Source organism: Dipodomys ordii, unplaced genomic scaffold (assembly GCF_000151885.1).
Source record: "Dipodomys ordii isolate 6190 unplaced genomic scaffold, Dord_2.0 Scaffold24, whole genome shotgun sequence".
NCBI classification, from domain to species: domain Eukaryota; kingdom Metazoa; phylum Chordata; class Mammalia; order Rodentia; family Heteromyidae; genus Dipodomys; species Dipodomys ordii.
In genome coordinates, this window is record NW_012267240.1 from 3,419,695 (window position 1) to 3,432,126 (window position 12,432).

At 36.6% G+C, this 12,432-nt stretch overlaps 1 protein-coding gene across 1 annotated transcript in view; it reads left to right on the top strand.

Moving 5' to 3' along the window:
• Positions 1-12,432, top strand: part of Armc4 (armadillo repeat containing 4) — a 141,273-nt gene that overhangs the window by 86,613 nt on the left and 42,228 nt on the right. Inside the window, exons 14-15 of the mRNA XM_013014582.1 lie at positions 9,894-10,082; positions 11,526-11,747. Coding sequence (XP_012870036.1) covers positions 9,894-10,082; positions 11,526-11,747 — 411 coding nt within the window. The remainder of the gene's footprint in view (positions 1-9,893; positions 10,083-11,525; positions 11,748-12,432) is intronic.

The following is a 12,432-nucleotide window of genomic DNA, read 5'->3' on the forward strand; positions in this document are numbered from 1 at the left end:
GCTCTACCACTTGAGCTACAGTGCCACTTCTGGTTTTCTAGTGGTTTATTGGAGATAGGAGTCTCACAGTCTTTCTTGCCCAGGCTGGCTTTGAACCGCTATCCTCAGATCTCAGTCTCCTGAGTAGCTAGGATGACAAGCATGAGCCACTGGCGCCTGGCAAGAGAGAGATAGGAGTCTTGTGGAGCCTGGTGTGGTGGCTCACGCCTGTCATCCTAGCCACCACTCAGGTGGCTGATATTTGAGAAGGTCAGTTCCCAGCCAGCCTGGACAGGAAAGTCCATGACACTCTTTTCTCCAATTAACCGCCAGAAAAACAGAAATGGCAGTGGGACTCAAAATGGTAGAGCTCTAGCCTTTAGTGGAAAAAGCTCAGGGACAGTGCGCAGGCCCTGAGTTCAAGCCCCATGACCAACAAAAAAAGAAAAAGAGTTTCATGGACTTTCCTGACTGGGCTGGCTAGGAACTGTGATCCTCAGATCTCAGTTTCCTGAGTAGCTAGGATTACAGGTGTGAGCCACCCGTGTCCAACTCCCTCTGGGAAATTTTAAGGTTCTCTGTCTTTCAGCAGTTTGCTTATGAGTTTAAGTATGGTGTTCTTCAATATTATCCTATGGTAGAATTTGTTAAGATGCTTGGCTAGGTAGATTAAAGTTTTTCATCAAACAGAGGGTACAATTATTTTTCAAATATTTCTTCTCCCCATTTCTCTCCTCTTTTCTATTTGTATATGAAAGTATACTTAATGCTTCCCACAGTCTGTGAGGCCATGCTCTTTTATTTAAAAAAAGATTCCTTTTCTTTTGACATTTCTTTTGACTGAATAACCTAAATTGACCTGTCTTCAGACTCACTGCATCCCTCTTCTGCCTAGTCAGTTATGCTATCCAGCTCCCTAATGGCTTTTCCATCTCAGCGATCATTCTTTCAAATGCACTCAAGAAATTCAACTCCAAAATTTCTATCTAATTCTTTGTAAAATAAATTCAAATCCCTTTATAGATACTCTTTCCTCCTGAGACATTGTTGTCAAAATTTAATGTAAAGATACTGATATCCGTTAGTTTCTTGAACATAGTCATAATCACTCATTTAAAATCTTTGCCTGAGAAGTTTGACCCTGTACAGACTTCCTTGGGGACAGATTCTATTGACTGTCCTTCCCCCCACCCCCTGGAAAAGTCTACCTTGAATAATACTCATCTCTTTATATATATATTTGTCTCTCCCTTTTACTGACAATATTTTAAATGATAAAAGGTGAAATCTCTATACATCAGATTTCTTCCTAGGGTTTGTGTCATTGCTTTTGTTGTTTGTTTTAGTTTCTTGGAGTATTTCTGTACATTCTTCATTATGTATTGCCCTTAATGTCTCTATTCAGCTACCTCACTGATTAGAAAGTGAATTAACGGTTTTTGTTTTGTTTTTATCAATTGCCTTGTCCAGCTATATCTCCTGCACTTTGAAGAGAGGCACTCTCTTTTACTTTGTGGAACACATTCAACACTATGATAGTTTGAAACTCTGCCTTAGATTCCACTTCTGCTTGCTTGTATGGAGCCCTTCTAAGATAGACATGAGAAATTGAGACCACACACTTCTGCACATGTGTGTAAAGATTAAGATTCCCAGTAATATACTGGAGTTATGCAAGGCTATCTGTTGCTATCTCTTATCTTTTTTTTTTTTGCTAGCCTTTTGTTTGTGGCAGTGGGCATTACCACCCTAAGCAACTACCATACAGTTCAAATGGTGACCAAAGTCTTTAAATGGCATTTTGAGAGAGATTTAAATCCATCTGTCCTACCTGTGGATGCTATACTGTGCTGTAGATTTTCTCTGACAGCATATTAGTAAAGTTTATGTTTTCAAGGTTAGAGTGAAGAGTTGGGTAATAGGGATGGTGAAAATGCCACACAACTGTTCTTGATGAAGCTCAGACATTTTTTGAAGACATAATTCTTGTTACAAGCTGTCCATTAAATTTGAGAATTCTGAAAAAATGAAAAAAGAAAAAGAAAAGTTGAATTTGTTGACTTTTGCCAGGTTCTTGCTATTTTGGAGGATCTTACATTTGAAGGCCTTACTCTAACTTTTGAAATATGTTCCTTTTGTGTTTATTCTTAAATGAAATGCATGTAATTGAGTTAATTATGTAGAAGATGTTTCCATTCATATGAAGTGGCAACAAATTTTGGTAATTACCAGAATAGGTGATTCATCACCTAGATTACACATTAAAATAAGTTTGTAAAATATTGTAATTCAAGAGTTCACTCCTATTCAAATAAATGTGTATAATTGAAATTGTGATCTGGTCATTCATGTTTGTAAAATCCCCCAGAGGGGATGCGCATAATATGAAACCAATTGTAAGAACTACTAATGTAGATCTTAGTTTTTAAATCCACAACATAAAATATACTGAATTATGTTTCTAATGCCTTCTAATTTAACAAATGACTAAATGTGTCTTTGATAATATAAGTAAACACAAAATTATTATCTAATAACAGTCAACTATGTCTTTTTGTCAACTCATTCTAATTTAGGTTTTAAACTAGCACTAAATATATACTAAGCTGTTGCTGAGTTATGTATTTTGAACTACCTTTTTAAAGTGAATGATAAATGGAATCAAATTTCAAATGGCTATTTATCAGAATGACAATGATTGCTAACAAATGCATTCTTATTTAAAAAAATAAGAACTATTTCAACAGCTATTACCATATTCCAAAATCATCTTGCTGTAATATTATATAGTCTGGCTTAATATAAATTTTTCCATGTCTTTCCATTTCCTTATGAATGGTACAATATCATTCTTTCTGATGGATGAGTAGAATTCTTGATCCATTTGCCTACTGAGGGGCATCTGGGTTGATTCCATATCTTGGCTATGGTAAATAATGCTGCAATGAACATGGTAGTCCTGATATCTTTAGTGTAACCTTGTTTGTGGTCTATTGGATGGATGAATATCCAGGGGTGGAACTGCTGGATCATAAGGAAGATCTATATTTAGTCTTTTGAGGACCCTACATACTGCTTTCCAGAGTGGTGTAGCCGAGTTCTCGTTGGGCTACATCTCCACTAGCATTTGTATTGTTAATTCTGTTGATAATGGCCCGGCTAACTGAGATGGAATCTCAATGTTGTTTTGATTTGCATTTCTTTTTTGGTCGGTCATGGGGCTTGAACTCTGGGCTTGGGCACTGTCACTTTGCTCTTCAGCTCAAGGCGAGCATTCTACCACTTGAGCCACAGCGCCACTTCTGGTTTTCGAGTGATTTGTTGGAGATAAGAGTCTCACGGCTGGCTTTGAACTGCGATCCTCAGATCTCAGTCTCCTGAGTAGCTAGGATTACAGGAGAGAGCCAATGGCGCCCTGCTTGATTCGCATTTCTTTTATGGCCAGAGATGTTGAACATTTCTTCATGTGTCGATTGGCCATACTTATTTCTTCCTTGGAGAAGTCTCTCTTGACTTATTAATTGGGCTGTTGCTTCTTTGAGGGTTTATTTGGGGGGGGTGTTAATTTTTTTGAGCTCTAAGTATATCTTAGATATGAAGCCCTTGTCTAATGCATACCTGGTTAAAAAAAAAATCTTCTCCCATCCTGTGGGCTTTCTATCTTGTTAGCTATGTCCTTTGCCATGCAGAAATTCTTCAGTTTGATTCAATCTCATTTACCCAGTTTTTCTTTGATTTATTGGATCTTTACTTTCTCAACCCATGCCTAGGAGCCCTAGTGTTTCCCCTACCCCTTCCTGTAATATTTCCATGGGATCTGTCCTTATATTGAGGTCTTTGATCCATTTTGAATTCATTCTGGTGCAGGGTGATACATAAGGATCTAGCTTCAGTTTTCTGCATGTGGGCAGCCAATTTTGCCAGCACCATTTGTTGAAGAGGCTGTCTGATACTGAATTCATGAAAGCAACTCCATTTGTAATAGGTTCAAAAAATACCTAGGAATTAACTGAAGACCTGAAGGACCTCTATTGTGAAAAGTTCAAAAATCTAAAAAAGGAAATGGAAGTAGATTTAAAGAAATGGGAAAAAACCTTCCATGCTCCTGGATTACAAGTACTAACTTCATGAAAATGGCAATACTGTCCAAAGCAAATTACAAATTCAATGCAATACCCATCAAAATCCCAACAACATTTTTCAATGAAATAGAGAAAGTGATCCAAAAACTCATATGAAATAATAAAATACCCCAAATTGCAAAAAAACAATTCTTAACAGGAAGAACAGTGTTGGAGGAATATCAATACCAAACCTCAAACTCTATTACAAAGCCACAAGAACAGACCTGAGGACTAATAGATTAGAATAGAAGACCCAGAAATGAATCCACAGACCTATAGCCACCTAATATTTGATAAGGAGCCAAAAACACAGGTTGGAAGAAAGCCTCTGGTTGTGTTTTAAGAGAAACTTAAATGAGGGAAGAGACCTATAAACACCATTTAAGATGGAAATTGGTTCAAGGCATGCAGCAGAGAAAATGAGGGGGATCAGATATCTTCCTTCAAATATAAGGATATCATTCATGAAGATGAGGATATAATGTTGTTAATATAATGTTGTTTCACATTCCACATATTTATAGAAAAATAATGTATGATAAAATGTTTACCCAAGAAGTAAAGTTTGGAAAAACACTCTCTATAAATGGAAGACTTCCTAGTTTAGAGCATTAATATTTCATAATTACATTTTTTCCTGTCAAGAAGTATCATTTCAAGTGTTGTTCTTAACTTGATCCATATAACTTCCACTCAAAAGCACCTATATGAATCTAAACAGGAATTTGCAATGGTCATCTGAATCTGCAGATTGCCAAGCACAAACAGTGAAAAAAGTTATATACGTACATACTATATATATATATATATATATTCAAATATGTGCACATGTAGTTTGTTTATAAGTTCTGGCTGCTTTATGCTAATATGAGTTTGACTTATATTTGTTTAGCATCTTGTAGTTGTCATAAAGTTCTTTCAAATACATCATTGGTTAAGAATGTCTAGTAATTAACTCTGTAAACCTCTGGATCCACAATGGAGCCTCTCACTACAGACCTTCTTATTAGAGAAGCACTGCATCTGGGGCAGAGTCTACAAGGCCTGGCTAAATGGAAAAGCCACAGTTTTCTGTGATATTTAAGCAAACCATCTTGAATTAGGTTAGGGAAGTAGAGCAAAATCAGAATCATTATGTTATACTTTTTCAGTTTTTTGAAAGCCAATTGGATAAAAATAAGTACTCCTAGACAATGTATTCTTTTGCTATTGGCTCTAGAAGGATTATATCACTTCTTCTATCTGAGATTGATTTATACTTCAGTTCTTAGAGGAAAAGGATACAGTATTCTATTAGTTGAAAATAACTACCTTTGAGAGTGTAAGGTAATTCTAATCCGTAATAATTTTTTGTAAGTTGTAGGACTTGTTAACTTCTGGGAACAGAACAAGGATCTTATTATGACAGAGAAAACTCTGTTCTGTGATGTAGAGGTTGTATTCAGGATTTGGAAAGGATTTAATTTATTGAATATACTTGAAGGGTTAGATGTGCCTGCAGTTTTTGCTTTCTCTGACATACTGTTCTAATGTGCATGTAGGATTTAAAATTTAAATTTTTTATATGCAGTGTGGTGTTTTTAACTCTTTTTCAAGTACTATGTCATGCATCCCATGGTCTCTACGTGGAGCAGAGCAGTGTTTTTATAGTTCTTCTGGTTCAGACTTTTTGTCTTAAGTCATGTTATGCTTGCCTTGTATGTACTTTAAAGTTGTATTATGTATATATCACCTCATCAGAACACTGCCAATTCTTTGTGCTGGAGGCAAAAGACAGAATTTCATACCCATTAATTTAATTGCTCTATGCCAAAGCACCCAGTTTTCTGTTTTATTCATTAGTCTCTAAATAACGTCTTAATGTTTTCCTATTACACAAATTTTCACCTAAGATTAGTATTTTGCTATTTTATATTTTTCACTTTATTTGTGTCCTGGACTTTGATTTTGCTTGATTAAAACTCAACACCTTTTCTTAATTATTCAACCACTTTGACTTCAATTTAATAGTATTATGAAAGTGTTTCATATTCCTTTTTCCAGAGATTGCTTTTGTCAGTATGTATCAAAGGCAAGATAATTTTTCATCTTTTAAAATTATTAATCTCTTATGTTGTGAAAATTCTTCTGATTGTCTACAAACCAGATTGAATCTAATAAATATCATTTTAAGAAATCACAGTCCTTCTAGTACCAAATCTCATAGATGACATGCTCACCATGTAGAGTGAAAAGAATCTATAAAAAAATATCAAGGAACCCTAGTTTAATATTTAACCTTTTGCTAACTATTTATAAACATTGAGCTTTTTGTCTATAAAATGAGGACCTCTTGCTTCCTTAGGGCAGTTTTGTGAGAATCAAATGGAATCATGGGAAATGGAAATCCTTTGTAAACTGCAAAAAATGTAAATTAGGCAAGCACGATCATTATTACTATTATTATTATTAAGTTTCTCATTATAGATGGACATTTTCATGGTGCATAACCAATATTCTACCAGTGGTGAAATTGGCAGAGGCAAGCCTTTAAGACATGTGAGAAGGTGGAAAATGTGGTGAATTTGCCCAGTCGTTGAGCATTAGTGAAAGACGGTTTGGCAGAGTAATTATTTTTTCCATCCTCAAATATACTGTCTCCCTTTCCATAGAAACTATGTGAAAGCAAGACGTCATATATTTAAAAGCTTTAACTCTGAAAAGAAAAAAAAAGGAAAAAGAAAGAAGTCTCACCTTCAAAACAAATAAACTTTGGAGGGGTGGTTGGCTTTGGAAGCTAGCATTTCAGTGTCCCTTGACTGTAAATGTTACAAGACCTTGGTGAGCTGGGCCCATGATCTCACAGAGAGACTTTGGCTCCCTGGATCTCATACCATGTACCTTAGGAAGTTCTTGGACCAGAGATAGCTGTGATCACATTAGTCATTTTTCCCAGTGCAGGGCCCCAGGGCTGTGGTTTGCAGTCTCAAGTGATAAAGCGATGAGGATGGAGAAGCCAGTGGTTCTGTGAGGTAGTAAGCAATGCAGTCTTTTCTATCAAAGTATGTGGCCATCTTAACTACTTTCAGCTCTAGGTAGTTCTTCTGGATTCTTCTTTATAAGCCCTATTTTCCCACAACTGTGGCTTGCCAAGATGTAAAGCCTGAACAACTGTCTCAGACTTCCCCAGATTTACCCACCAGAATGTAAATGTTATTCTCCTCTGAGCAGGTATCAGATTTTAGCCAATCACAAGCTGATTGTGAACCAGAGCCCAGCCAATCCCAGTGGAGGGAGAGAGTCAGCTTACTACCTGCCCAGGGTGCTTGTTCTATTTGAATGCTTGTCAGTACAAGATCCTCCTGCAGAAGTAAACTTTGCCTTAATAGTTCCTTTCAAATTGGTGTCCTTACTCCTATCTATATCTCAATATCTATATCTATATCTCAATATCTGTATCTATATCTCAATATCCCAAGGCATTTCTAGCAAGATTGATTCCACTCTAGAGAGGAAACCGATTTGAAATTTGGCCTTGATATTATCAATTCATGTCCATTTATATTCCATCCTGAAGAGCAAATATTCTTTCTTTTTTGTATTTGTGACTATGGTTATGTATTTTAAAGTTGTACTCTTCAATCTTTGTTTCTTTCATTCATATGTCAGTAAGCATTCTTATTAAGATTTTTATTAGCATACATTAGTTGCACAAGGAAGATTCATCATGACATTTCAGTACATACATACAATATATCTTGAGCAGCATCACCCCTTTTATTGTTCCTTTATTTCTCTTTCCCCTTTATAAAACAATGTCAACAGGTTTTATTGTTCTATTGTCACCTTCTTTTGTTCACCTTCCCTCTCCCACTGGTATCAATACGGTAGAGTACTTTGGTATCTAACAGGTCTGGATTCAAATCCTACTTTTGCCACTTCTCACCCTGCTACTTTTTTCAGTGCTAGGGCTTGAACTTGGGGCCTTTATACACTACCGAACCCCACAGTCCTTTTGCTTTTAGTACTTTTTCAGATAGTCTCTCATACTTTTTGGTTAGTCTGGCCTTGGACCATGATCCTCCTGTGTTTGCTTCCCAAGTGGATGGGATTACAGGCATATGTCAGTATTCCCATTCATCGTACTTTTCTTCATATTAATTACTCTGAGGTTTTCCTCCTCTCTTACATGAAAATAGTACTACCACGATGCCACTACTACCTCAAGAGTAATTTGGATAAATTATGTTGACTATTTGAAAGTTAATAAATTCATATTTGTACTCTAAGGTTACTAATGCAAAGAAGGATTATAAAGGCAACCAAAGTAGGTGAGCTATGTTTATTTATTTTTATATAATATAATTTACTTATACTACATAAAAGCTTTCCTGTAGAAATTTAGAAAAATAGAGCAATATTTTCAAAACAATTATAAGTACTTTGTATCAGAACTTGTACAAAATTGGCATTAAGAACTAGGCCTCTCATATTGTTCAAATCCACTCCCACAGCAATCAGAGAGGCCATGGAGGGAAAAGCTTGCCTGCTCAGGCACTTGGTTTTCATTTGGCTCAAGTCCTACCTTGGCTATTTATTAGGAACTTAGTTTGGTCTGTATGCCTGCAGCTAAAGATTCCTGTTGTAGCTGTGAGTTTACAGTTCAATTCCATGAATATTAGTTGAGCATGCTATAACCTGACACAGTCATTAGGCATACAACAGTGGACAAGACATAAAGAGCCCGTGTCCTCCCAGAACATATAGTTCAAGGTCAAGAACAAACAAGCCATCACTACATTGGTAAGTGCTGGCAAGTACTATAGAAGAATCAATCTACTAAGCCCAGACTCAAGGTTCAGGAAAGACTTACTAAAGAGAATAGTTCTGTGCAGCTCAAATGGTAAATCACTTGCCTAGTGTGTGTGTAAGGCCCTGAGGTCCAATCCTCAATAGCACACATACACACACCACACACCACACACACACACACACACACACACACACACAATGTGGCCCCTGGCATAGTGCTGAAACACTGTCTAAAGTTCTTAAGTGCAAGAATTCTTTGATGTACTTTACAGAGCAAACATGTGGGTTATATAAGCTTCATTGCCTGAGCCATAACACTGTAGGTCATGAGTTAAATGTTAATAAATTAAGAATGTACATGAAATAAAGTGGCTTTAAACATAAACACATAAAGCATTGTGATATATGATCAGATATTGTGCAATAGACTTAAAAAGCACCAACTTCCTATTTACCCCAAGCAGTGGCTCAGTATTGGCTAGTTCAGTGTCTATAATGACTGTGTAGAACAAAATGATAGAAAATACCAAGAACTAACTATATTTTATTAACTTGAATATCTTCAGTAACTCCAATAATGACTCCCATGTAATACTGAAACTGAAATTTGTAGATATGTGCTGAGTATATGTGTGTGTATATACTCATATTACATACATACATACTATACACACATCATAGATATATAACACATACAATGCACATGAAATACCACATGTAATATAAGATACATGTAATGCATACATAACACACTGAATGTATATATTGCATGTGTAATATAATACACATTGCACATACAGATTATATGCACGTGCAAATATATTCATATTCTATAGACACATTTGTTATCATATTTACATAGAAATAATATAAATTTACAGTTGAATTTGTCTTTCATTCCAAAGGTATGTCTCAGAGGCTTCTTACTTTCTGCCAAAATTTTATAAAAGTAGCTTTCAATAGGTTACTGTGATACCACTATTTTCTGTTTTTATCTAGGATGCTGGAGAAATGGTCCGCTCTTTTGTTGGTGGTCTGGAACTTGTTGTCAATTTACTGAAATCGGATAACAAAGAAGTTTTGGCAAGTGTATGTGCTGCTATTACCAACATAGCAAAAGATCAAGAAAACTTAGCTGTTATTACGGATCATGGAGTTGTACCTTTATTGTCCAAGCTGGCAAATACGGTGAGCAACACTCCTGATTATTCTGAGTGCATGGTGTCAGATGAAGTAGAACAAGAAAACAAACACAAAATGTGAATATAGAAACTTGTAAAGTAGAGGCTATTTATTATTTGTTAATGGTGTACAAAAAAAGAGCAAATGTAAGCAGGATTATGCATTAAATACCATCTTCACCACCACTATCATTGTTTTGAAGCCAGCTGTTTAGGCTATTGTGAAAAGTTGATTTGCAACTCTCCCAGCTTAGCAAGCTTAAGTTGGTGGCATTCTTGAGTTAGAGGGCTTTGGAAATTACTGTACTGTTTATCTAGAGCTGTGCCAGATTGAATAGGCAACCTTGAGAAACAATGACTTCATTATTACCAGAGGCATTGGGGCATAGCTTGGACTACTATTTGGCTAACGTGTCATACAGCAGAAATTCAAACATTGGAAGAACAATTGGTCAAGGAAGCTTTGAGTTGCTAATAGGATCATGCAGATTCAACTAAGGACACCGAGTTATTGAATCAAAAGAACAGTACAGACTCAGGCCTGTAATCCTAGCCACTCAGGAGATCTGAAGATCACAGTTTGAAGCTAGCTAGGGCAGGAAACCAGAGAGATTCTTATTTTCAATTAACCACCAAAATATCAGAAGTGGAAGTGTGGCTTAAGAGGCAGAGTGAGTATAAAAGCTGAGGAATAGGAAGTGGCGCTGTGGCTCAACCTTGAGCTGAGGAGCACAGAGACAGCACCCAGGCCCAGAGTTCAAGCCCCACCACTGACCAAAAAAAAAAAAATAGCTGAGGAATAACACCAGACCCTGAGTTCAAGCCCCAGTATTGGCTGACAGACAAACACAGAGATACAGGGCGGGGTGGGAGAGAGAGAGAGAGAGGAAGGAGAGAGAACAGTTAAAAACCCTCACAATTCCATTTCCTCTTCTTGTATACCTATGTGAGATAGGATCTGGTATGCTTAAAGAATGTAAGAAAAAAGTGGAGACCTAGTGCAAGTCATTTCCCTCTTGGAAACCCAGATGATTACTGTACCAAGATCCAGGACAATGAAACAAGTAGAGTTAGCCCACATTTCCCACTTTAGTCTTTGTAGATGATCCAATATTCTGTAAATCTTTTGATTACCGAGCATCTCACTGATTTGTAATTTTAGTTGTAACTACCTTTACTCAAAGGAGATCAAGCTTTGCCAGTGATCAATATCAGGCTCCTAACTCACCCTCAAAAACCCTGGCAATATTCAGATAATAGGAAGAAAACCCAGAATGGAATCTGTCCATTGGTGACTCACCCAAACCTTAGTAACTTTAAAATAGCACCTAACAAACTAGTGAGCTTGGAGCCCACTGGTATCTTAATGAGTAATAAATATACAGTGGATAAACATGGTCTTAGAGGATCACTGCATTCCATGGTCCTCAACTCATTTTCCTTTGTGCAGAATAATGATAAATTGAGGCGTCACCTGGCAGAGGCAATTTCCCGTTGCTGCACATGGGGAAAAAACAGAGTGGCCTTTGGTGAACACAAAGCAGTGGCTCCATTAGTGCGTTACCTGAAATCCAGTGACACCAACGTGCATCGAGCGACGGCGCAGGCCTTGTACCAGCTATCAGAAGACGCCGATAACTGCATCACCATGCATGAGAACGGCGCAGTGAAGGTACAGTTGATTGAATGCTTTGGGGGCTTAGTCTGAGTGACCAAAGATAGAGCCTGTAAAGAAACTTAAGGTTCTGAAATTTCCTAAAAGAGATGCTTGGATGCACAAAAGTACTTCCTGGCTGGGTGCGAGCCATGTGTTTGTATGAAGCAATCTATGGTGACAGAATTTGCTCAAATCAAAACATGCAAGTGGACTTTGTACATGGGTAGTCATCCCATAATTTGAATTAGGTTAAATAACCTGTAAAGGATATGGGCAATTACTATTCATGTCCATTTGATATAAAATTTATGTAATTAATAAGTGATAGACACATCCATAGGTACCAAATGAACAGCAATAATAATAATAATAATAATAATAATGTTAATAATAATGACGAGAAAGTTCTAGGCTGGAAGAGTGATGATCTTAGCCATCTTATCAAAGAGTCAATTCAAAGATAGGTATTGTGTTTTGTTCTGTTTTAAACATGGACATCAGATTTTATTTGCTTTTAACTAATACATAGTTAGCACACATAGTTCTAAGTGTATCTACCCTTCGAAACCACCTAGAATATTTTAATGACAATAAATATAAAAATACAGCAAATGACTTACATGTCTTAGAAACTAGGATTAAAATATTAGTTCTTTTGCTCTTCTTTCCTTTTTTCTTTCTTCCTTTCTTTTCTCTCTTT